At 32.8% G+C, this 27,866-nt stretch overlaps 1 protein-coding gene across 6 annotated transcripts; it reads left to right on the forward strand.

Annotated features, from left to right (window-relative positions):
- The first annotated feature begins 958 nt into the window (after nt 1-958).
- On the forward strand, nt 959-27,025 carry LOC120088285 (GDSL lipase-like). Of its 6 annotated transcripts, none has more exons than XR_016523637.1 (6): nt 959-1,328; nt 4,005-4,126; nt 4,212-4,445; nt 4,870-5,116; nt 8,397-8,459; nt 26,514-26,534. XR_016523637.1 is itself a non-coding variant. In XM_039045470.1 (6 exons), the coding sequence occupies exons 1-6, from the start codon at nt 1,040-1,042 to the stop codon at nt 26,768-26,770; spliced, it is 1,230 nt and encodes a 409-aa protein (XP_038901398.1). In that variant the 5' UTR covers nt 959-1,039; the 3' UTR covers nt 26,771-27,025. The 6 variants fall into 6 exon arrangements, 4 of the variants coding, with proteins under 4 accessions (XP_038901398.1, XP_038901399.1, XP_090161648.1 ...); XR_016523636.1 differs by lacking the exon at nt 26,514-26,534 and adding an exon at nt 24,095-24,148; XM_039045470.1 differs by lacking the exon at nt 8,397-8,459 and adding an exon at nt 24,095-24,175 and having other exon boundaries at nt 26,514-27,025.
- The last annotated feature ends 841 nt before the right edge of the window (nt 27,026-27,866 follow it).

Genomic DNA, 27,866 nt, shown 5'->3' on the forward strand with positions numbered 1-27,866 from the left:
AAATCTATATATCAAGTATTGCCTAATGATCAACCTTTAGATAACCTTTCAAAACTGTCACATCATAATTCTGACCACAATGATAAAAATACCCCTATTAACGTGATTAAAAAATATGAAATTGAAATCAATAACATTACATATAAATTATTAAATAAAATGTAAATAATAATTTTGAGGCCTTTTCACTTTATATAAGTATTGTTTTTGTAAAGATACTATATCTTAAACTTAACTCCAAATGATTTTGATTTTCTTAAAAACGAAAAAAAAAAAGAAAAGAAAAGAAAAGAAAAAAGATGTTATAATGTTGATTTGTTGAAATAAATTTTGTATTTGTACCTGATTTCTGTACTGGGAATACAATCTCTAATATTTGATCATTTTATATTTTTTCTTGAAAAATAAACTTGTCTCAAGAGTTTTGTAGATTGTTTTTAAGGTTGATTTGTCTTGAGGGCTAATCACAACTTGTTTTCAAGAGTTTGAGGAGTGTTCTGGTTTCTGAAGTCTAATTTTCTTATATATATTTAGTCTTTAGATCTTTAAGAGAACAAAAGATTATCTTTAGAGTTGGGAGAACTTTAGAGCTTCAGTTTTCAGAACTTGAGAGTTGCATAGTTTCGGTCTTCACAGTTCTTTAGAGCTTCAGTGAGCTTGAGAGCTTCGATCTTCAAAGCTTCTATCTTCATGACTTGAGAGCTTGAGAACTTGGATTTTCAGGATTTGAGAGCTTCAAAGCTTCTATCTCCAAGACTTGAGAGTTTGAGAGCATGAGAGCTTCAATCTTAAAAAATTGAGAGTTTTTATCTTCATAACTTAAGAACTACGGCCATAACTTCTTCCACCCCACAATATTTTTCACATTTTTCACACCACATTTCTACCTCCACGTTTTTCACATTTTTGAAAGGATCATTCAATTAGCATACATAATTATGATTTAATATCTACCTCCTTGTACACAACTTCAACTAATTGTTGTTTTATAAGAACATAACAAGAATAGTGCTAAGCATGCCTACACGGACAGGAAGAGATGAAGATTTCAAATTTGGGAATCTGCGTCTTCTTCTTCTACATCTTCATCTTGTTTGGAATTGCAGCACCCCAAAGCGCTTTTCTGAAAATCCAATTGCCCCACGTTCAGTCATGGGGAAAGCGCTTCGGGTTTTTCATATTCGGAGATTCTTATGTGGATGCTGGAAACAACAACTACATCAACCTCACAAGTGACTGTCGGGCCAATTTCCCTCCTTATGGCGAAACCTTCTTCCCCATCCCAACCGGCCGTTTTTCTGATGGTCGTATTATACCTGATTTCTTAGGTCACATACTTCTTTTTTCTTTTCTTTACAATTTAGTTTCGACTCAACTACACTTTTATCTTTCTACTTTGAGATTTCAATTGACGTAGACTAGGAGAGAGAGAAATTAGAATGGAAGATAATGAAAAGGTGTAAATAAATAATCTTCTACCAATGGTAACTCTAGTTTTTAAATTTTTCTTTAGAGGTCAAAGGTAGTAATGCAACTTATGAAAATGAAGTATTAATAATTTTACATGTACTAACCGTGAAAATATTTTTAAAGCCTTTTGAAAATTCAAAGGTAAAATTTAAAAAATATCAAACAGTTTCTATTCAGAACTAAAACTAAAACTTTCGAGTATTATTTAACCTTTTCTTTTAATTTTATGTTTGAAGATATCATTTCAATATTTTAAAGTTGACGCATTTTCTTTTAACACAATAGAGTAATTTATAACATATACTCTCTCTATATTCCTTTAGCATACGTTTGGTGTTGGGAAAAATCTTTCACTTTTATCGTAGTAATAAATAGAAAAAATATCAGAAAAATTGAAAGAAAACAATAAAACTAAGAACATTAGAATTCACATAAACAACTTCAAAGGAGAAAGAGACCATGAATTAGAAAATTTTCATCATGTGAAAAATTATTACAATCACAAAGAAATCTCTCACCAACATCAACTAAAAAACAAAAAGGAAATACTCTCAAAGCTTTATACCACTCACGGAACTAGAGTTAGTATACCCGCTTAGGGGTCATTTGATTGGTGGGTTTTTACATGGGAATTGACACAGATATCCAATTGTTATGTTTCTTTCACAGTTTTCAACTCTTTGCATGAGAATAAGCTATTCTTAGGCATTCTCATTTCGTACAGATAAAGGTTTTCTATTTCTTTCCAAAATTACGGGTTTTCTCTTTTCCTCTTTCTATCGGTTTTCCATTTTACATATAATTTCACTTTAAATATAGTTATTAATTAATTAATTAATATTAATTCAACAAAAATAATATAAATATTTATCTTAATAAATCCATAATGATCTATTAAAATATTTACTTAACTTATTTTTATAATAAAAAGTTATTAAATGAATGGAATTATTTTTTATTATTAATTTACTGCCAACAATATCTTAAATATATTTCATTAGTAAACTAGAATTAATTAAATTTAGTTAGTATTAAACTTCATTTTTCAATAATAATAATTTATTACTTTATTGTTGTTTAATAATTAAGTAATTATTTATTGAGATTAATTTTAATTTGAAAATTCAATATGAACATATAATCATCACTAATTATTTATAAGAAGTTAATTATTTATTGTGATTAATTTTTATTACTTCATTCATTATTAACATATCATATTTACAAAATACTTTTTAGTAATCTTTATCAATATATCATATTTTTATTTCATTTTTTTCACTTTTTATATAATATATTATCCATTAAAATATTTTTTTAATATTATTTAATTAGAATTAGAATTACTAATGTTGAACTTAATTAATAATAAAAAATGATTAAGTATTAAATTATAATCAATATGACGCTCATTAAATGTATTAGTTGATTAATTTTGATTATAAATTATGATTTATTTTAATTATAAATTACTCAACCTTCAAATATTTATAATTAAAATTATTATTGATTCATAATTAACTTTTTATTGATATATTGAATATTTTTTATTCTTTAAATTATTAATCTATTATAATTATAATAAGATTTTCATGCTTAATATCATAAATTAAACATAAACACAATTTTTATTCATAAAATTCTGATAGCATTCTCATGCACAACCAAACAAAATCATCTTTGATTCTTAGACATCTTATTCCAAGACATCATATTCTCAAACATTTTTTATTCCAGACATCTATAAAACCTTAAACTAAATGGCCCTTAGTGTGCATCAAATTATATTATTAGAAACCAAATACATAAGCTTCATACTTGTAGCATATCACTTTCTTAAACCTTTTGAATTTGGCTGGAGAAGTACTTTTTTAAGATGTCGTTTGTTTCGCAGATATTGTTCCATGATTTAACGTTATAGATACTAAATATATGAGATTTGAATGTCTGGGTTTTAAATATTTAGGATAATTAATATTCATGTTTGGATATACAGGATAATTAATATCTGGAAGTTAAATATTTGTGTTCAGTTCAATAATTTGTATATAGAAAATAAAAGTAAATAATTACTTAATTAAATGTAAGATATCAATTAAATTTACTAAAAATAATTAAATTAATAAATAAATAAATTAGAATATTGATAATTCACAATAATAAATTATAATAAATAATTAAGATAGCACAAAATATTAACGGTAAAGATAGTAGTTGAAATTTATTAAGTCTAAATAATATATTTATATTTAATAATTAATTGAAATTGATCGTAATGAATATTTGATATTAATTTATTAATTAATTAAGTTATATTTTTACTATTCATCTCCTAGACATAAAAATCTCACACTTTTGCATGGTATTAAAAAACTCATGTCAAATGGATTTTAAAGTTCACTAGATAACAATATGCTCGGTTTTAAAAAGCGGGATGATGTGAAACAAGCAGAAATATTAAATGTCTGTTTGAAATGCCATGAAAAACCTGTAAAGCAAATGGGGCCTAAGAGTTATTTATTTATTTTTGACAGCGGAGTATGCACAAATGCCTTTCATTCAAGCATACTTAGACCCTAACAATAATAACTATACGAATGGTGTGAATTTTGCATCTGGTGGAGCTGGAGCCTTAGTCGAGACAAATCAAAAAAAGGTTCCAATCAAATCAGATCAATCGAACTAATTTATTTTCCTTTTTCTCCTGCTGAATTGAATACATAATTTGTTTGGTTTTTCAGGCTATAGGGCTTCAAACTCAAATGATGTTCTTCAAAAGAGTGAAGAAATCACTAAGAAAGAAGCTAGGGAACGAAAGATCTCAGAGCTTCCTCTCTAACTCTGTTTTTCTCTTCCATTTTGGAGGAAACGATTACCTAAATCCTTTAGACATTAACTATGACATCTTCAAAACCATTGAAGCTCAAGAACAGTTTGTCAACATGGTGATCGGAAACATAACGATAGCTCTTAAGGTAAGCTCTTATGTCTAAATATTGTTAGGTTAAACTATACATAATTAGCACTTGTAGGCTAATTTATAAAAAAAACATTTCTGAATTTTGTACTTTGTTTAAAAAATACTTGTAAGTTTTCAAAATTTTTATTAATACGTTTAAACCTTTCATGCTACATAGGGTATAGCAAGAAAAAAAATAAAAAGAATAATCGATACACTAAGTGACTTTAGAACTAAAATGTTTTAACAAAATCTGTAGGTTAATAATTGAGTTGTGAGTTAATACGTTTGAGTTAAATACACAAAAAAGAAAATAAATAAATAAATAATTTGAGAATAAGTGAAAAGAAAGAAAATACATGACGAACCTTTGATGACAACAAATAATGAAGTAAGGTTAGACATAGGTTTTAAAATGTGATGTGATTGATATGATATAGGAAGTATACAATTATGGCGGAAGGAAATTTGGGATCATGGCATTGCCTCCAACGGGTTATCTGCCAAATTCAAGATGGAAAAGAAGTGAGCAATATTTCCAAGAGAGTTCTTCAATAACAAGGATTCACAACAACCTGCTTTTCATTGCCCTTCAAAAACTTGCCACACAACTCAATGGATTCAAATACGCTTTCGCCGATACTCACACTTTCCTCCTCCAAACAATACTAAACCCTACCAAATTCGGTAACCAATTTCTTCACCCTATTTCTCCTTACTTTTTTTTTTTTTTTTTTTTTTATCATTAAACCACAAGATACAATTTCCTTCTAAACTTTAGTTTCTAACCATTTAGATCATATGCTTTAAAATTTGTAATAAATTAGTTAACACATTAACTCGAATTTTTACGCGAATTAAAAAAAAAATATAGAAAAAAAAATACTTCTGTAAAAAGTGAAAAAGCATTAGGATGATTTGTCACTTGAAATTCCGATGTTAAACAAAAAGCACTAACAAGAATTATAACAATAAACAAAAACAAGCACAAGAGTTGATAACCCAATTCACTGTTAAACCGCCTACGTCTAGGAGGCAGTATTCCCAAGAAAGATAATCCACTAATATTGATGAGTTAAGTAATTTACAATGTAGTACTTATCTATAATACACCAGCTACTATAGTGTATCATGTAGAGCTCAACTCCCAAGTCACCTAGGTTCCCCCTAGATGTAAGACTCCCTTTCAAATGTAGTTAGGCTTCCCCTAAGCTCGATGATATTAGTGATGACAGTCCTTTCACGATGATGTCTTTCCTTCGAGTTAGTGAACTCCCTTCACTATGAATCTTAGGATCCACTGAGATAGAAAATTTCCTCTCCGAAGATGAGTCTTAGGCTCTCCCTAAAACTGAGAATCCCTTCTCTAGCAGCTAAGGCTTAGGCTCCCCCTAAGTCGTGATAATCTTCAACGTGTTACAATCAATGGATGAAAATTTTGCACAGCTGAATAATGAACAACGAATAAGAACACATTGTAAAACAGCTGGATTGAGGTAAAAGACATATGAACAAAATAATGGAAGTAAATAGGATTAGGAACACTCTAATTACATTAATTTCATGGACTTTGCTTCTTAAATCATAATGAACCTAGTTATTGTTTTAAGGCATAACCTCCGTAGATTCTTTAAATAACTCCAATCCTTTACAAAATACTTCAAATATCCTTGATGTAGACAACCAAAAGAGTTGCTCTACTGTTCTTTTGGCCTTAGAATGGGTGGTGGACCCAAATTTGAGAGGATTTGAAGGGAGAAAAATGGAGTTGGAGAGTTTTTGTGAAGAAAAATCAAATTCTTTCAATTTTTAAATTTTGCATCAATGCAAAAAAAAAAAACTATTTATATAGTGAGATCATGCAAATTAGGAAAAAAAAAATACAAAATAACACCTAGTCAAATAGTGAGATTATAGGTGTTTTAATAAAATAATTAAAAATTGAAAGTGGGAAAAGTTTGATTTTCCCACTTTCTCTAATTTTTAAATATTTAAAATGAATTTTATATAAAATTCATTTAAAAATAAAATAAAATTTTAAATATAATTAATATTAATTAATTTTATTTAAATAAATATATAATTTAAAATTTTTAATTAATTTAATTTGATATCTAATATTAAATTAATAAAACACCTATTCCTTAAAATGAATCCTTATTCATATAATATTTAAATCAAGTTTAAATATTTTAAATCTCCCAATTTGTTTAATTCAATAATTAAACATTAATTATATCAAATATAATAATCCAAACTCTAATCCTAATTTGAACATTTCAAATTCTTTCAACACATATTCTGAGGTTTATACCATTTACAAGCTAGTAGATTGACATTATGGACCTACAGATCATGAGCTCCACTAAAGCCCAATATTTGCACTCTCCTCACTGTAGATATATTTCTTTCCACTTAATTTAACCATAGTCAGTAAGTCGATCCATCACAAGTTGTTCGTATTTACAACCGGGTCAAAAAATATTGTTTTACCCCTATAATACATCTTGCTCCTTAAGTCTCTGCTGACCGACTAATGAACAATTGGTTTATGGTCCCACCAATAAATCGAGTCCCTCCCAGTCATGAGAGGGTGGGGCCCCTTATTCAAGACTAGGAGTGAACACTTAAGGGAATAACCTATCTACTATTCCTAAAGTCAAGTAGGAGTGAATTTCATCTTGCAGGACTATGTTCCAAACTATCTACCTAGTCTTACCCTTAAAATGGGAGGCTTATTGAGCGGTGATGATGAATCACTCTCGCACATGCATATTAAGGGATAATTCCAAATAAACAGGAGTTTATAGTTAGCTCAGGATTGAGATCAAGTTACCTTAAGTCATCAAATTCAAATAGTCAGTTTTAACAGTAAACAACGTTATAAAGAAAAGTGACTATTTTGTGGTCCGGTCTTATGCAAACATCTTTTGCATAAAATTCCTTCACTCACATGTATTCACATGAACAATTTCGGGATCACGTCATTTGTATTATATACAAAGTAGGCCGCATCCATAAGGTACCCAACCCTATCCTTATCCTTATAGACTGTTTTGACTATATACTCAAACTCAATCCACTTTTATGTCTCTACGTAAAGTTCGAGTATTCATGTTATAGTCAGGGTTTGTTAGTTTATTGGATTTAGGCTACTTACAAGTGCAATTTATATGTTTAGTAACTGATTGATAAAAATGAGCATGCACAGCAAAAGCAATAGATCAATAATGCTCTAATTACATTAAATAAACTAGGGTTAAGCATGCAAAAAGAGTTAGAAATACAACCTTTGTAGTTTCCACAAGAATCTTCGTCTCCGTGAGAAATCGGCACCATCATTCGCTATTCTCCGGTTGAAAAACACGGTTGTGGGACCGAGTTGTTAGTGAAAGATAGGGAATTTCACTAAATTATTTAGAGAGTAAAAGAGAATTTTGTGGAAGATTATAGTGAATATTCAAGGAAGCATTAGTTATTTAACAATTGAAAATTAAAACCTATTTATAAACCAAAAACATGCAAAAACCCTTCTTGCATGGCTCTACCTCAAACTCCATTAGCATGGAAAAATTAGACATCAAGCTTTGCAAAAGTCACTTCAAAACCCACTTAGTTGGGAAAATCCAACAATAGAATTTTTCCACTAACTAATTTTTTAGTAAAAAAAATATGGAATACATTTTTCATATTTTAAAAATTATTTAATTAAAACAATTTTGATTAAATAAAATAAAAAATTAATATCACAATTAAATTGACTTTGACACCTAATTTTGATTAATAACATTAATCAATTTTTAAAACACTTTCATGCTAATATTTTATTTAATATAAAATATACTCTCCAAAAATAATTAATTATTTAATTGTAAATTATATCTTATATAAAATACAATTTTTCCTAAAGACCAAATTTGAACATTTCAAATTCTCACTTCACCTAGTTCTTCAATTTTGTTTGTAGTGAGCTAGCAAGGAGACCCGATGGACCTATAGATCATGAACTCCAACGATCCGAGACTAACTGGTCAAACTCTTTAACCTAGTTCATTTACATTCGTCAACTAACAAGACTGTCCACTATAGCCTGTAGTTGCACTCCCCTCACAATAGATATATTTTGTGTCTATTTGATATAATCATCATCGATAAGTTGATCCTTCACAGGTTGTTCGTAATCTCAACTAGGTCAATTACCATTTACCCTTGAATTACATCTTTTCTCCTTAAGTATCACTGTCCCTCTAATGAAAAATTGATTTAGGATCTTAATCACTAAATCCATTCCCTCTTAGGTCACCAAGAGGATAGGTCCCCTTGTTCAAGACCCAGAATCAGCTCTTAAGGGAACAACTTTTCTACTATCCCTAAAATGGGTAGGAGTGAATTCCATCTTGCAAATTCTATGTCCCTGGCTATCTACCCGATCTTATCCCTGAAAATGGGAGGCATATTTAGCAGTGCTGCTGAGCTTACCCTCAACTATATAGATCAAGGGACAATCCGAAATAAACAGGAGTTCATAAACAACTTAGGATTCAGATCAAGTTATCTAGGTCATCAAGAAGTGAAAATAATCAGAATTAAAACTAAATGGTGTTAATACGTAACAGTGATTATTTCATGGTCAGTCTTACACAATCTCATCGTGTAGAACACCCCCGCTCACATGTCTCTACATGAACGAACTGATCACATTGTTTATTACACTTTATTATTGGGATTGGTGTCCTAATTCTCCTGGTAGTCTCGTAGTTTGTAAACATTTGTACACATATGGTTATGAATAAAATAAATGTTTTTTTATATGCATTTACTCAAATCCAATAAACTAAGATCTGTGGTTATTTCATGTAACTTAAGCATGTATGTGAGACATACAATTGGATCATGCCTTAAGTAATTACCTAAATGGTTTGTAGTAGAAGGATAAAGGAGGGATACCTTATCCTGTTGACACTACGGATACGACCCGCTTTGTAGATGTTACAAGTGTTGTAAAGTACTACAAATGGTTTGATCTTGACCATTCATGTAGAGACATGCGAGCGGGGGTATCCTATACAAAGAGTTTGTATAAGATCGGACCACGAGATGATTAGTCTCTTTATATAATGTCATTGATGATTGAGACTTACATTTCACTAAAATGACCATAGGTGACATGACCTTAATCCTGAGTGAGTTGGAAACTCCTGCTCATGAGGGCGGTCCTTTGATTTGTATGGGTAAGAGTGGCCAGATTGCCAACTCAAAAAACCTACCCTTTTGAGGATTCGTCTGATTGGGGAGCTGGGACTTCAGCTACACAAGGCAGAATTACTTCTTCTTCAAAGCAGGAGTAAGTAGATAAATTGCTCCCTTAAGGGCTAATTTCGAGTTTTGAACATAATGGCCACACCTTCTCTTTGGAAGAGAGGACTCAGTCATAGTAGGATTATGACTCATTGATCATTAGAGAAATCAATGGTACTTAAGGAATTAGATGAAACTACAGGGGCAAAACGGTAAATTGACCTATTTGTACTTACAATCGATTTGTGAAGGGTCATCGCATTGTTGATTGGTCATATGGACACATAAATATATCTGTAGTGTGAAGAGTGCAGTTGTCGGTCTTTAGTTGAGTGATGAATAGTTAACAAATGATGGATCTCGTGATTAAAGAGTTAAATCAGTTATTCACATACCATTGGAGCTTTAAACTACAGGTCCATAAGGTCCCCTTGGTAGCTCAATGGGTTCAAGTTGAGAATCAGATTTTAGGTTAGTTTGAAGTATTCAAATTAACAAGAGGAAATTCAATTATATATGATATAATTGATATGTTGTATTAGATACATTAATTGGAGGAATTAATATAATATGATTTATATTAAATACCATAAAATAGAAAAAGGACTATGGTTTATATGTTTTATATGATGAAATATTAAAACTATAGGTTACAAATATAATATGATAAGTTAGTTATTATATTATATTTATTTATAACATATTAATTATATGATAATTAATTATTCTTTTTCTCTAATAACTGAATTGAGTAGGAGGTTATTGGAAGTTTTATGGTGTGAGATAAAAGGAAAATGGCTTTCCAAAATTAAGTTGATGAGTCACTCGAATTAATCTCACAAAAAAAGACTATCAAATAAAAAGGTTTTACTAAGCGATAACACAGAGAGCATACACGATCGAGCTGACTATATGATAGTTACTCGTTTACTTGTTGCTACACGATCGAGTAGCAAAGTCTATACAATAGGCTTTCGTTTACTAAACGATCGAGTATTTTGTCTATACAATAGACATCTCCCACTTACTTGATCGTCTACTCGTTTGTCTACCTCCTGTTTTCCTCAATCTAAGATCATACAAATCCCACAACTCCTGGATTCTCACACCGAGAATATCAAGATAACCATTGTTGTGGTGTTCTAATTTAGTCCGAGGATCGTGTTGGACTCGATTGGGTTCGAGGTGCATCCAATTGTATGTGTTGTTGGCTTCTCCATTCGTTATGTTCATGTTCGTGTTGACTTAACGATTTGTTGAACGATCGAGAGATATTTGAACAATAGTTCTTCAAAGGCTTGCATACTCTATCCCTTGTATCTTCCTTTAAAAATAGCATGTTGTAATTTATAGTGGTTGCATAATCGTTTATGTTTAAGACTGTAATTGTTTGTGTTCATTATGAATGGATTTGGAACGATCCACTTCCGCTGCTCACAGAATGTCTTGTTTAGATTTCCTTCATTTACAACATTTGTAACAATCATAAAATGGGTCTTATTCAATAGTATCTCTAGAAATAGGTACCCAACCTATTCCAAGTACTATAGACTATTTAGGCTATTTACGCGAACTTGATCCAGTTTATGTCTCTACATAAAGTCCAAGTCTTCATGATAATAGCCAAGGGTTTGTAGTTTATTGGATTTAGAGTTATTAAACAATCAATTCATTTTCATTTAACAGCATTTGTCTGAATAAACTTCATATATGTTTATTGTTTACAAACTACGAGTTTTAGGATATACAACCCAACAAACTCCCACTTGGACTAAAACTTCTAGTGGGTTACAATAAAGTTGAGTATTGTGAGAGAAATCTAAATACAATAAAATAGGGCATCCCATACCCAATATTTCTCCCATTTCCTCTATTTATTCTACCTGTAGTACTAAACTCTTCAGGTGACCCTCAAAAATCTTAGCCGAGAGGGCCTTTATAAACGAATCAGTAATATTATGCTCAAACACTATTTGTCTCACAATAACTTCTCCTCTTAGCACGTTCTCATACCAACATATTCTACTTCTATTGTGGAGTTTGCAATGAAGCTATGCTTAATACTTTTCCATACAATTTCTCCTCCATTTAGAGTGAACACCAACCCTGAAGTAGATCTCCTAGAGTCTATATATCGATCTAAAAATCGGAGTCAGTATATCCTATAAGGATCAAATCCTTATTTCCATATACGAGCACGTTGTTCCTCGTTCTCCTAAGATACTTGAGGACACTTTTAACGGCAGTCCAATGTGCATAACCAAGATTGGACTGATACTTGTTGACAATCCCTACTGTAAAGCATATGTCTAGACGAGTACATAGCATTGCATACATCAGACTTCTAACTACTGATGCATAGGGAACCCGTCTTATATCCTCTACTTCTTAAGGTGTCTTAGGACATTGTTCCTTTGACAAATGTAATAAATTCCTAAAAGGTAAAAGAGCTCTTTCAGAATCCTACATCTTAAACCTAGACAACACCTTGTCTGTATAAGATGTTTGAGACATAATTAGTATTCTATTCTTTCGGTTTTGAACTATTTGAATCCCAAGAATATACTGCGCCTCTCCCAAATCTTTCATCTGGAATTGGGTTATTAGCAATTTTTTATGTCAGTTAGGTATCCTACATTATTCCCAATAAGCAGGATATCATTTATAGAAAAAACTAGTAATTCTACAGTGGAGTTGATGATCTTTTTGTATATACACGATTCATCAACGTTCTGTTCAAAGCCATAAGATTTGACCGCTGCATCAAATCTTATGTTTCAGATGTGGACATCTGTTTCAATCCATAAATAGATCTCTTCAGTTTGCAAACCTTTTGCTCCTGACCTTGTTCAATGAACCCTTCTAGTTTGACCATATAAATACTCTCTTCAAGATTGTCATTTAGAAAAGCAGTCTTGACATCCATTTGCCAGATTTCGTAATTATAAAAAGTGGCAATGGACAAGAGTATCCTTATTGATTTAATCATAGCAACAAGTGAGAAGGTTTCTTCATAGTCTACCCCCTCAACCTAGGTATAACCCTTTACTACTAACCGAGATTTATAGGTCTGTACTTTCCCCGTATGGTCTCTTTTATGCTTGTAGATCCACTTACAACCGATAGGTCTTACTGCATTAGGTTTATCTACAAGTTCTCAGATTGAATTAAAGTACATAGACTCTATTTCAAGGTCCATGACTTTGATCCACTGATCTCGATCAACATCATCCATTGTTTGTTTATAAATTAATGGGTCCTCTAAGCCATCATTAGGTATGGTGACTTCGGTTTTAATTAAACCCATATAGCGGTCAGGAAATCTCATAACCCTCCCTCTATGTCGAGACTCTCTAAACCCTTGAGTAAGATGTGATGGACCAGATTTCCTTGATCTATCAACAACTCTTGTTGATGAGCGAGCTTGATCAACAACTTTTGTTGATCCGTCTGTAGCATCTTTTGAAATCTCTTCCAATACCAGTTTACTGTAGGTTTATGATCTCATATGTGATCTTTCTCTAGGAATGTGGCGTTTGTCGATACAATTACCTTACCATCCTAAGGATCATAAAACATACCACCTCTCGTTTCTTTAAGGTAACCCACAAATAGACATAATTTTGAACGATGTTCCAATTTCTTAGGATTTTGCACCAATACGTATATCAACAACCCCAGATCCGAAAATGACATAAACTAGCTTTACGCCCTATCCAAAACTCATAAGGTGTTTTTGAAACACTCTTAGAGGGAACATTATTCAAAATGTAAGCTGCAGTCTCTACTGCATACCCCCAGAACAAGTTAGGCAACTGAGCATAAGTCATCATGGACCGAACCATGTCTAACAAGGTTCTGTTTCTCAGTTCAGATATACCTTCTGTTGAGGCATTCCTAGTGCAGAGAGTTGTGACTGAATCCTGTGTTCTATCATATAGTCCTAGAATTTCAAGTCCAAATACTCTCCACCTCGATCTGATCAAAATGTCTTAATAGATTTACCTAATTGGTTTTCAACCTCGGTCTTAAATTTCTTGAACTTTTCAAGAGCTTCAGACTTATAATGAATTAGATAAATGTAACTGTACATTGAATAATCATCAATAAAGCTAATGAAATATTCATATCCTCCCCGTGCTATAACATTTATTGGTCCACAGAGGTCTGATTACACGAGCTCTAAGGTTTCTTTGGCTCGAAGACATTTTCCAGAAAAAAAAGATCTTTTTGTCATTTTTCCTTCGAGACATGACTCACACGGTGGTAAATTGTTATCTTCTAAGTTATTTAGAAGTCCACTTTTAACCAATCTCTCAATCCTATTGAGATTGATGTGACCAAGTCTCAAGTACCAAAGATAGGTACTTTGAGATATGTGTTGCCTTTTTCTTTGAGTTTCAGCTATTTTAAACATTTCTTTGTTATATACAACTTCAACTTTAGATAGTTTTAACTTGTATAAGTTACTTTCTAAGTTTGCAGAACAAATTTGTACACCTATTTTTGTAATGAATGCTTCATTATGACTAAAATTTACAATGTACGAACATTCCAACAAACAAGAAATAGATATCAAATTTCTTTTACAATAAGGTACATAAAGAACATTTTCTAAATATAGATATCTATTTCCAAAAGTTAACTTAACTGTTCCCACTGCCTTCACTAAGATACGCTCCCCTGATCCAACCCGAAGAGTAATCTCATCTTCTTCAAGCTACCTCCAGGAACTAGCTTCCTGTGAAGAAAAAAAAACATGATTAGTGGCCCCTGAATCCAATATCCTGGTAGAATCTTCATTCTCCACTATACATGTTTCAATAACTAGTAAATCTAATTTACCTTGTTTTTCTTTTTCAGCTTTCTTTTCGACAAGATATTTAGAGCAATTTCTTTTCCAATGCCCATTTTCTTTATAAATGAAACAGCAAGATTGTCTTCTAAGGCTATCTGTATGATGATCATGTCTCCTCGGTGTACTATCTCCCAGATGAGATGGTACTTGCACTCGATGTGCTTCTCACGCTTTTGACTTCTCGATTCTTTTGAGTTTGCAACTGCTCTACTGTTATCACAATATAGCGTGACTAGAAGATCATATTTGGAATGACTTTAAAACCAGTCAAGAACTTCCTTAGCCATATTGCTTCTTTTGTTGCTTTAAGTGCAGCTACATATTCTGCTTCCATAGTGGAGTCAGCAATACAACTTTGCTTTATACTCTCCATACTACTACTCCTCCATTTATAGTGAATACTGATCCTGAACTAGGTTTTCTATAATCCACATCAGTTTGAAAATCAGAATCAGTGTATCTTGTAAGGATCAGATCTTTAACACCATACACGAGCATATAGTCCCTCGTTCTCTGAAGATACTCGAAGATGTTTTTAACGGCACTCCAATAATTATATCCATGATCGGACTGAAATCTGCTGACTATTCCAACTGCATAGCATATGTTTGAGCGTGTACATAATATGACATTAATTAAACTCTCAACTGCTGATGCATGTGGAATTCTTTTTATAGCCTCAACGTCATGAGGTGTCTTAGGACATTACTCCTTAAACAAATGAATTTCATGCCTGGAAGGCGATAAACCTCTCTTGGAATTTTACATCTTATATCTAGACAATATTTTGTCTATATAGGATGCTTGAGATCAAGCTAATGTTTTGTTTTTGTGATTCTGAACTATTTGGATTCCAAGAACATATTGAGCATCTCCCAAATCTTTCATTTGAAATTGTGCTGCTAGCCATCCTTTCGAAGGAAAACAGGCATGAAGATTTCTATGAGCAGCGGAATGATCGTTCCAAATTCCATTCAAAATTGAACACTAGCAATTACAGTCAAGAAACGAAAACTAAAAGGTCATGCACAATACGAAATTACAGCATGCTTACAAATAATCAAGGGATAGAATGTCATACCTTTGAAGACTCATTCTTCAAACTCCCTCGATCACAAACGTTCATTCAGTCTCCAACACAACAATATACGAATACTCGAACAACGACCGCAACACAGCATGATCAACAGCAACCACCACACGAACACCGCGAACACAAAATGAACGGCCTCTAAAACCTCGAACTCAATCGAGTTGAGTGAGGACACCACCACAATGGTTACCTTGGTATTCTCGGTGTGAGAATGCAGAAGTGTGGGCTCTGTGTGGACTTGGTTTGAAGAAGAGACTGAAAGAACAACAATCGTGTAGATGATTGAGCAAGTGGGAGATGAGAAGTGTCTATCGTATAGACAAATGCTCAACCGTGTAGAAGAAGGCAGCCTATCGTATAGACAATGTCTTGAGATCGTTTAGCTACGACCAGCTAAATGAACTATCGTATAGTGAAACTCCACGATCGTTTAGTCTCTCCATGAGCTGTAATTTAGTGAAACGCTTTCACTTAATAGCATTCCGTGAATTTCTTTCCGAAATGAATAACTCTTCTAAATTTTGGAAAACATTTTTTCTTTTATTTCACGGTAACCATAAAACCACAATAAACTCCCACTCAATTGGTTATTAGAGAAAAAGTGATAATTATCCAATAATTAATATTATTATAAATATATATGATAATCAACTTACCATATTATATTTATAACCTATAGTTTTAATATTTCATCTCATGAAACATATAAACCATAGTTCTTTTTCTATTTTATGGTGCTTAATGTAAATCATATTTACATTAATCCTCCACTTGATGTATCTCATATATCACACCGATTATATCATATATAATCGAATTTTCTCTTGTCAATTTGAACATTTCAAATCAACCTCAAGAACTGATTCTCAACTTGAATCCGTTGAGATACCAAAAAGACCTTATGGTATCTTGAAACTCCAACGGTATGTGAATAGTTTACTAAACTCTTTAGTCACAAGATCCACCATCTGTTAACTGTCGGGCACTCCACTAAAGACCGAAAATTGCACTCTCCTCACTACAGATATATTTTGTGTCCATATCAACCAATCAACAGTGCGATAACCCTTCATAGATCGCTAGTAAGTACAGCTGGGCCAATTTACCGTTTTGCCTCTATAGTTACATCTAACTCCTTAAGTACCATTGATCCCTCTAATGAACATAAGTCATAGTCCTACTATGACTGAGTCCTCTCTTCCAAAGAGAAGCTGCAACCACTATGTTCAAGACCCGGAATCAGCCCTTAAGGGAACAATCTATCTGCTTACCCCTGCTTCGGGGAAGGAGTGAATTCCATCTTTTGTAACTGAGTTCCCAACTTCTCAATCAGGCAAATCTCCAAAAAGGTAGGTATGTTGAGTTGGCAATCTGACCACTCTCACCCGTACTAATCAAAGGACCGCCCTCAAAGGTAGGAGTTCCCAAAACACTCAGGATTGAGGTCATGCCACCTATGGTCGTTTAGGTGAGATGTAAGTCTCAAGTATCAATAGTGTTATATAAAGAGACTAATCATCTCATGGTTCGATCTTATACAAACTCTTGGTATAGGACACCCCCACTCGCATATCACTACCTGAATGGTCAGGATCAACCATTTGTAGTAGTTCATAACACTTGTAAACCTCTACAAAAGAGGTTGTATCCGTAGTGTCACAAGGATCAAGTATCCCTCCTTAATCCTTATACTACAGACCTATGTAGGTTATCACTTAAGGCATGATCCACTTGTATATCTCATATACATACTTAATTTTCCATACAACAACCATGGAGCTTTGTTTATTGGATATGAGTAAATGCAAAATAAAATAACTCTTATGTTATTCATAACAATGTGTACAGTTTACAAACTACGAGACTCCGGGAGAATTAGAACACCAATCCCAACACCTTTAACGTTAGCAAGAAATCTTACCTCATTTCCAATGAGTAAGATATCATCATCATATAATATTAGAAAAGCTACAGTCTTGTTGATAATTTTCTAGTAAACACAAGGTTCATCAACATTTTGTTCAAAGCCATAATATTTGATCGCAATGTCAAATCTTATATTCTAGGATCGAGATGCTTGTTTCAATCCATAGATGGATTTTTTTAGCCTGGCAAACCTTTTCTTCTTAACCCTGTTCAATGAATCCCTCTGGTTGAGACATATAGATACTCTCTTCAAGATATCAATTCAGAAAAGCTATCTTAACATTCATTTGCCAAATTTAATAACTATAAAAGGTAGTAATGGATAATAGTATTCTAATTGACTTAATCATGGTAACTAGATAGAAGGTTTCTTTATAGTCCACCCCCTCTCTTTAGGTAAATTCTTTTGCCACGAGTCTAGCTTTGTTAGTCTGTACCCTACCAGCTTGGTCGTGTTTTTCTTGTAGATCCATTTGTAGCCAATAGATTTTTACCCCATCTGGTTGATCTACAACTTTCCAGATTGATTTGAAGTACATAGACTCCATTTCGAGATCCATGGCTTTTATCCACTAGTCTCGATCCACGTCTTCCATTGCCCGTTTAAAGGTCAATGGATCCTTCAAGCCATCATCAGGTATGACGACCTGAGTTTCTGTCAAATCCATGTAACGGTCAACCTATTGAAAAATCCTCCCACTACGTAGAGGCATTATCGACTCTTGAGAAGGATGTGACGGATCAGTTTTTTCAACAATTTTTGTAAAGGACCATCCTGATCAACAATTCTTATTGATCTATCTGTAGTTTCTTTGAACATCTTATTCAATACTAGTTTATTGTGAGGCTGATGATTTCTTATATGGTCTTCCTCTAAGAATGTAGCATTTGTCGATATAAATACTTTATCATCTTGAGGATCATAAAATAGACCACCTTTTGTTTCTTTGGAGTATCCTACAAATAGGAATACTTTTGAAAGTTGTTCCAGTTTCTTTGGATTTTTCACTAGTACATGTGTTGGACATCCCTAAATCCAAAGTGACGTAAACTACCTTTATATCCTCTCCATAATTCGTATGGTGTTTCTGGAACACTTTTCGAGGGAACCAAGTTCAAAATATATACAGCAGACTGTATTGTTCCCCAAAATGAATTAGGTAACTGAGCATAACTCATCATCGAACGAACCATATCTAAAAGGGTTTTATTTCTCCTTTCTGATACACCATTTTGTTGAGGTATATCGGGTGCTCTAAGTTGAGATTGAATTCAATGTTCTATTAAATAGTCTTGGAATTTCAAGTCCATATACTTTCCACCTCGATCTGATCGAAGTGTTTTAATCTTTTTACTAACTGGTTTTCAACCTCTGCCTTATACTCCTTGAACTTTTCAAGAGTTTTTTTTACTTATGATGCATTAGGTAAATATAGACATATCTAGAATAATCATCAACAAAACTGATGAAATATTCAAACCCACTTCGTGCCTCGACATCTATCAGACCACGAGGTCTAAATATACGAGTTTTAAAGGTTCTTTGGCTCTAAGACCTTTTCCAGTAAAAGATCTTTTGGTCATCTTACCCTCAAGGCAAGATTCACACGGTAGTAGAGAGTTGTCTTCTACCGTATTTAGGAGTCCATTCTTTACCAGTCTCCCAATCCTGTTGAGATTTATGTGTCCAAGTCTTAAAAGGAAAAAATAGGCATTAGGAGAAATTTTTCAGTTTTTACTTTGAGTTTCAGCTATTTTAAATATCTATATATTTAAAATAGTTTTTTCCTCGGTTGGTTTTAACATATATAAGTTATTTTTAAGTTTAGCAGAACATAATTGAACACTTTTTGAACTAATGAACACTTCATTGATATAAAAAATAACTTTATACATATGTCCTAATAAGCTGAAGATAGATATCAAGTTCCTTTCCATATTAGGTACATAATATACATTTCCTAACAAAATGTAAGCATCTCTGAAAAATAACTTTAAATCTTCCACTGCACAAACTGAGACGACTTCACCTGTTCCCACCTTGAAAGCCATATATTCTCTACTAACTGATTCCAGGAACTAGTTTCTTAAATGAAAGTGCAAATATGGTTAGCAGCGCCTGAATCTAATATACAGGTCAAATGAAAATTTTCCACTAAACATATTTCAATTACTAGTAAATAATATTTACCTTGTTTTACCTTTTCAGCCTTCTTTTCAGGAAGGTGTTTTGGGCAATTTCTCTTCCAGTGCCCATCTTTGTTGCAATAGTGACATTTACCTTTGGCAACTTTAGCCTTGACCTTTTTTGCAGGAGTTTTCTTATTCCCTTTTTCTTTCATTTCATTTGGATACTCTTATCCTTAGAAGGTCCAGACGTCTTACCAGAGGGTTTAGTCCCAAATGACAATCCCTTCTGAAATTCTCCTGGGGTTACAACATTTGTTTCACCTTCCTGACTTTTATTTTTCATCAAGGATTGATACGTATGAAGCTCATTAAGGAAAGTAGTCAGATTATACTTTATTTTGTTCATCACTACATTTATTCGAAATTACAAAAGATTTAAGACACCAATCTCAACAAGCAGAACCAACATTTTCCTTAGCAACCAAACCAGAGTCGAAAATAGAAGAACTCAAATTATCTAAACTAGAAACATGGTTGTTTTCATTCGTAACCCTACCCACAGAAACCCTATCAGGGATAAACTCATTAGAGACAACCCTAGGGTTTCTAGGCAAAACGATAAACTCATGCATGTTTTTAGGAGACCCATTGAAAGAGGACTTATCTTTTCAAGGATAAATGTCAACATCCTCACCACCTAAATCAGTCAAAATGAGAGATAAAAAACTCACTCTTTCTTTTCCATTTATTTCGCTTGGTTGACCAACACTAGAATGTCTGCGTTTAGCCGTCGGAGGAAGGACACCAACTTCATTCTTTGCAGTAGACATGTGATGAACACAAACACCATACTTGTTCGTGAAAACCAGAGAAACATCCTCGCAACAACCTTTTTTTCATTTTTCTTTCTCCTTGTAATGAAACATCTTTTCACCGGAAGTGTGTGTGCTTGTTCTAATATTGATCATCAGATAATCAAATATACTAAACTCAAGTAAATAACCCCTCGAGATGGTTGACTACAGAAGACAGACACGAATTTTAGAGAAGAACTGTCATTTTCAGTCAGTGAGCAGTTCAAATTTGGAAGATAATTTGAAATCAAGTAACATTTAAATTTCTTTAACCTGATACCAACCTAAATTAATATGATTTGTCCATCAATTAACTGCTTCCCTTTCCACAATTGATAGGCCACCAAATTTTGAAAATTGGCTAAAAACAGTAATTTCTAGTCCTTCAAAAAGCAAGATTCAAGGCAACTCTCAAAGCTTCAAATCGATCAGCATCAAGAATCTTGGTGAAGATGTCAGCTAATTGGTATTTCATGTTAATATGCTCTAACATGTTCTGCTTACTCTCTACAAGATCACAAATGAAGTGATGTCTGATGTCTATGTGTTTAGTCTAACTATGTTGAACAAGATTCTTTGATATCCTTATTGTACTTAAATTGTCACAATAAAGAGTCATGACATCTTGTGAGACATCATACTATTGTAATATATATTTCATCCAAATTAATTGTATATAGCTACTCCCTACAACAATATATTCAGCTTCAGTTGTAGTGAATGAGACATAATTTTGCTTCTTGCTGAACCAAGAAACCAGATTATTCCTAACAAAGAAACTATCCTACAGAAGTTCTCTTTCTGTCCTCTGAACTTCTAGCCCAATCAGCATCGCGATAGCCAACCAGAGAGCTATTAATGCCAAATGAGTATAGTAGACCATATTCACTTGTCCCATTTATATCCACAGACTCAAGACTGGGGACAACTATCCAACCATCGTTTGTAACAAACTACCCAAACTTCTCTTACATTTCATTGATCTAACATTCATTTTCAAAGGCTTATTTGACATTCTTCGACTCAACCTAAGAAGTGAAATAGATATTATTGATCATTTCCAGATAGTCGACTTTGTCTTTCCTTCTTGTTGTCATCCTTTATTTATGATCACCAATAATGTTATTAGAAGGATGGTTTTTAAGAACCCTATTGGAAGGTTGCTTGTTGTTTCTTTCTGTCTGCTCAGAAATATCCAAGATGTCTTCCATCAGAGTACTTGACCTCAGATCAGAGAGCTTGTTAGAAAGAATGTTAGAAGCATCAATATTAACAAGTTGAGTTGAGGGAGAGTCTTCTTCAACTGTAGAAGAGGAATTGAAAGATCGTCAATATTAACAAATTGAGTTAATGGACTTCATGATAGTGTGAGTACGTTTATTGAAAACCCGTAGGCCTAACTATTTGAGGAATACCCAAGGAAAAATCCTTCATCTTACTTGGAGTTCCATTTCCTTCTGGCCTCTCTATTAACTAGGATGTAGAAAGTATTTCTGAAGATGTGAAAATACTTTATATTCGATTTTCTTTCTCTCCACAACTCATAGATAATGTTCGAAGATCCTAGTAGCAAAACAATCCTTTTATGGATGTGACAAGTTGTGTTCAGTGCCTCTACCCAAAACTGATATGGTATATGATTGGCATGCATCATCACGTGAGCCATTTCCTGAGGAGTCTTGTTTTTGCTTTCTATAACTTTGTTCTATTATGGTGTAATAGGAATTGAAAAAAACATAATGAATTCCAGCACTCTGGCAGAACTCAGGAAACTGAGAGTTCTCAAACTCCCTACCATGATCACTCCAAATTCGAACAACATTCAACTTCTTTTTGCGCTATAATTAAAGATAGAGTTTGAAACACGAGGAAAGTGTTAGATTTATCTCGAAGAAAATGAACCTAAGTGATCTCGAGTAGTCATCAACAACAACTAAGGCAAACTTTTTTACTGCACTGAACCCATAAGTTCCATATGAAGAAGTTCGGGAACACAAAATGTTCCAGGATGACCTATCTGCTTGTGAGGAGTTTGGGTTTGTTTTCCCGATTGACAATCCCTACATATAATTCCAGTTGATACAGACAAAGAAGGGAGACCAATTATAGCATTCTTGCTAAGAGCCTTCTATATAGTCTTTATGCTAACATGCCCAAAATGTTTATGTCATAGGCTATCTTCATCTTGCCTAGAGAGATGACAAACCTGCGAAGAATTACAAAAACTCCACAGATAATAATTATTAGATGACAGCGTATTTGTCATGACAAGAACTTTGACATCGTCTATAACAACACACTTGTCTTTTGTAAAACTCATGTTCAAACATTAGTCACATAGCTTACTGATGCTAATGAAATTGTCATTAAGCTCCTCAAGAAACATTACATCATTCAATTTTGGAGAACCTAGATAATTTAGAGTTCCTTTTCTAATGATTTTACCACTCGCACCATCACCAAAAGTGAGTTTTCTTGAGCTGACAGATTTGAAATCAGATAAATAGTTCTTTCCACCTGTTATATGACACGAGCTACCACTATCGAATTACCAATTTATTTTGGCAGATGATCTGAGGGAGGTCAAGACAACATTGTATTTGTTATGAGTGTTCTTCTCTCTCCACACTTGTTTTATCGTACTTTGTCTAGGTTTGTAATTTTGACGAAAGTGAGCAGCCTTTTTGAGAAAATAGGGCCTATAAAGATATTTCGATAACTGATAGAAAAAATAATATTTATAACCCACTTTGCTACAATAGTGAAAAATTCATCTCGGCCTAAATACACTATTATTTTTCTCAATTGGATTAAGGAAGGGAGGTTCTGTAATACCATAGGACTCTAGATCTTGAGCTCTGACAAACTTAATCTTTTGTTTCCCTTTAAACAATTTATTATGCTGACTACTACTTGTTGAAAACCCAAGTCCAGAGTTATTACTTGTTGCCTTTCCTTTTGTTAGGATCTTCTCAAGAGTCTCAGTACCAGTATTTAACATTCTCACATTCTTGCTCATAGTGTCTTTTTCAGATTTAACCTGTGAAATTTCCAGCTTCAATTATGCAATAGTAGTCATCAGCTTGTGATTATCATCAATCAGAGTCTCAATTCTTTCTCTTTCTATATCAAGGGTTTTCTGACCTTCTTACCATTTAAGAAAAAGAGCATGATACAAAAGATCTGATGCTTCAAGGCTCAGAGCATCAGAAGGCTTTTCTGCATAAACGTCATATTCAGAAACTTCATAGGTTAAGGTGTCTTATGAAATGCTACTAACAAGAGCTTTAACATCTTCCTTTGAGTCACTACTATCTTCTGTTTCAGTACTAGATAGAGTTAAGACATACCTTTTACTTTTTTTCTTAAGGAAATTAGAGCATTCAACCTGAATGTGACCACAACCACTACACTCTTTGCACTTAATATGCTTTTCTTTTTTAGACTCAATTATACCAGACTTTTCAATTTATTTCTTGTTGTTCTGATGTCTAATTTGATTGAAGGGGAAAGCACCACCAGGCTTGTAGGTGTTGTATGCGGCAGACCACTTACCAAACCGTTTGAGAACACAGTTAAACTGTTTTGTAAGTAAAGATATAGATTCAACAAGAGAATCTTTTGACTCTTTATCATAATCAACAAGCTCTTCCTTAACAAAGTTTCATATCAACAAGCTCTTCCTCAATTGCAGTAACTTTCATATCAAATCTCTTAGGTAAAGACCTAAGCACCTGGACAAGTTTTTCTTCTGAGATTTTCTCTCCAAGAGCGAAGAACTCATTTGAAATATCTAATGGCCTGACATTAAAATCAATAATGGATTCACCATCATGCATTATAAGATTCTCAAATTTTGATGTCAACAACTGTAACCTTGACATCTTGACTTTAAAAGTTCCCTCATGCGCAATCGACAAAATGTCCCATGCTTCCTAAGCAGAGATACAAGTGTTAATTAGTTTGAATATGGTGCGATCTACACCATTAAATATGGCATTCGGGGCATGAGAATTCCCCAACGAAGCTTCATCTTCTTTTCTAGACCACTATGACTCTAGCTTCAAGATTTCTTTCACATCATTAGTTTTGATAGTAGAATGAGTCCACCCAGCAACCATTATTTTCCATGTTTTGTTATCGTTTAACTTAAAGGAAGGCAAGAATTCATGCTTTCCAATAGAATAGTTAGTTCCATCTAGAATCAGAGGACGAGTGGTAGAGCCACCTTATTTGATCCCATCCATGATCGAAACACCTGAGATAAAAGTGGTTCACTCTGATACCAATTTAAAAAGCACTATGATTGACTTGTCACTCGAAATTCGGATGTTAAATAGAAAGCACTAACAAAAATTGTAACAATAAACAAAAACAAGTAAACGAATACAAGAGTTAGTAACCCAATTCAGTGATAAACCACCTAGGACTAATGGGTAGTGTGCCCAGGAAAGATAATCCACTAATATTGATGAGTTAAGCAATTTACAACATAGTACTTATCTGTAATACACCAACTACTATAGTGGCTCACATAGAACTCAACCCCTAAATCACCTAGGTTCCCCCTAGACGTGAAACCCCTTCTCAAATGTAATTAGGCTCCCCCCAAGCTTGATGATATTAATGATGAGACTCATCTCACGATGATATCTTCCCTTTCAGTTAGTGAACTTCTTTCATTGATGAATCTTAGGATCCCCCTAAGATGGAGAATTCCCTCTTCGAAGCTGAGTCTTAGGCTCCCCTTAAGACTGAGAATCCCTTCTCTGGCAGCTAAGACTTAGCCTCTCTCTAAGTCGTGATAATCTTCAACATGCTTCAATCAACAGATGAAGAATTTGCATACCAAAATAATGAACAACGAGCAAAGACACGATGTAGAACAATTCGACTGAGATACAGAAATCGTCTTGCTCTAAAAAATATAATTCAACTTCTTTGAAACGGCTCTCAATAAACCACACATTTTATAAATGAATTCCAAAAAAAAATAAGGAAATAACTCCCAAATCAAAGAAGATAATCCACGCCTCATTAAAGGAAAATATTAGACAAAATCAATTTGCTAGTTTTTTCCAGATAAGAAAAAATATTGTACAAGAAAGTATTCTAATGTCTTAACGTGATGTTAAGGCATTTTGTGAGACATCTGTAGAAACCAAGGCCTTAGAAAAATATAAAGCCAATCAAATGAAATCTCCAACAAAAAGAAAAACACAAATAACAAATCACAAGATTTCTTAAATGTCAATTATGTGAAGACTGGTTCTTTAAAAAAATACTTTTCTAAATTGTGATGATTTAGTCACTGAACTTTAATAAATAACTATTTAGTCAATGAACTTTAATAAATAACTATTTAGTCAATGAACTTTACAATGAATAATGACTTAGTTCTTATTGTAAAAAATATTATTAAGATTTAATAAAATCTATTATATATACATGTAGATCGATAATTAATAAATCAAGAATAACATTTTTTTTATAAACAATAAAGATTTAATTGTTACGTTTGACACTTATTTTTATGAGATTTTTCATAATAGAAACTAAATTGTTACCAACTTCAAACTATAATGATTAAATTGTTACAAATTTTAAAGTATAATGACTAAATTGTTACTCATTAATGTTTAGAGATAAAATTGTTATAAACTAAAAAATACAAAGACTAAATCATTACCAACTAAAGTTTAATGTCTAAATTATTAATTTTATGAAAGTTTAGGGACTAAAATTTTCTTTTAACCTATGAAAATTTATTAAATCTCTTAATAACGTCTTTCACGATAGAGACTAAATTATATGGTAACAAAACAAAGTGTAGGATTGTTACTTCCGGAAAGATATAGAGATTGAAAGTGGTTTTTAAGAAGGTTGACATTTCCTAATATGTACTTGTTAAAAATGTGAATGAAGGTTTCAAGGTAGTGGACACTGCATGCTGCGGGAGTGGTGAGTTTAGAGGAATCTATAGTTGTGGAAGAAAGGAAGAGCCTTTGCCATTTACTCACTGCACAAATCTCCAAGACTATTTGTTTTATGATTCTTATCATCCCACTGAGAAGGCATCCGAGCAACTTGCAAAATTGATATGGAATGGAGATGATGAAATTGTTAAGCCTTATAACTTCAAACAACTCTTTCAATATGACTCAAACATGACTTTTGATTGAGAAAGATGTAACAAAGATGTTTTATTTCTCCTCTCTCTTTCTTGAACCACCTAGAGGAGTTTTATGAACTCTATGGTATTAGATTTGTCACTTGTGGATATTGAAATTAAAAAATCTAGTAAGTGAGTGCCAATAATATATCCAATAAGTGGTACCTTATTATAATAAAGTACACGAAATAGGATATATCAATAATATAGATAGACCATGTAATTTAATAATGATAGATTTTATATAGTGAGACAATGTGATATATATTTTTGCTAAGGACATTTCATTTTTTATGGTTTTACGGTTTAGCACATTATCTATAAAAGACTAGGACGTTACATCATAGTTTAAGATAATAGTTACATGACAACAACTATTTAGTGAAATAAAGGTTACCTAACACACGAGAAAACTTGTTATACATGATGCTACAAACATTTCTAGAAACATTATAGATAAACATAAAAAACTAGAGGCAGAACAAAATACAAAATTTGGTAATCCAATTCGGTTCGATATTATTAATAACTCGAGTGCAAGTTTATTTTTAGTTGCTTTGAATTCGTCCAAAGTGTTAGTTTTTAAGAAAGTTATTAGTGCCTATATTTGGAGTTAGTTGCTATTCTTGTGGAGTTAAGTTAGTAGTGTTTGTTATCAACTAAGCAATTTTTAGCATGTAGCATTATAGGCTATAGTGAGAAGTGATTGAACAAAATTACATACATCCTCAATTCTCTTCTTTCTCTCTAATAAGAATAATTGTAGTATCACAGCTGAATTCTTAAGGTACTTGTGAGTGAGAGTGAGATATTCCTAAGAGAAACCAAGTGATATACTTATGATGATTGAGTGAGATGGAGTCAGGACCAAGTAATCTTTGTTCATTAGCCCCACCTGTGTTTAATAGTGAGAATAACCAAGCATAGGCTATCAGAATGCAAGCTTACATAGAGGGCTGTGATTATTAGGAAAGAATTGAGCAAGATTATGAAGTTGTTCCACTTCTTGATAATCCAACAATGTACTAGATCAAGACTTACAAGGACAGGATCATGAGGAATGCAAAAGTTAAAGCTTGCCTATATGCAGTAGTGACTCCTGCCAT

This window comes from Benincasa hispida, chromosome 10, assembly GCF_027475165.1.
Source record: "Benincasa hispida cultivar pf3 chromosome 10, pf3_genome.v1.1, whole genome shotgun sequence".
In the NCBI taxonomy this organism is placed as follows: domain Eukaryota; kingdom Viridiplantae; phylum Streptophyta; class Magnoliopsida; order Cucurbitales; family Cucurbitaceae; genus Benincasa; species Benincasa hispida.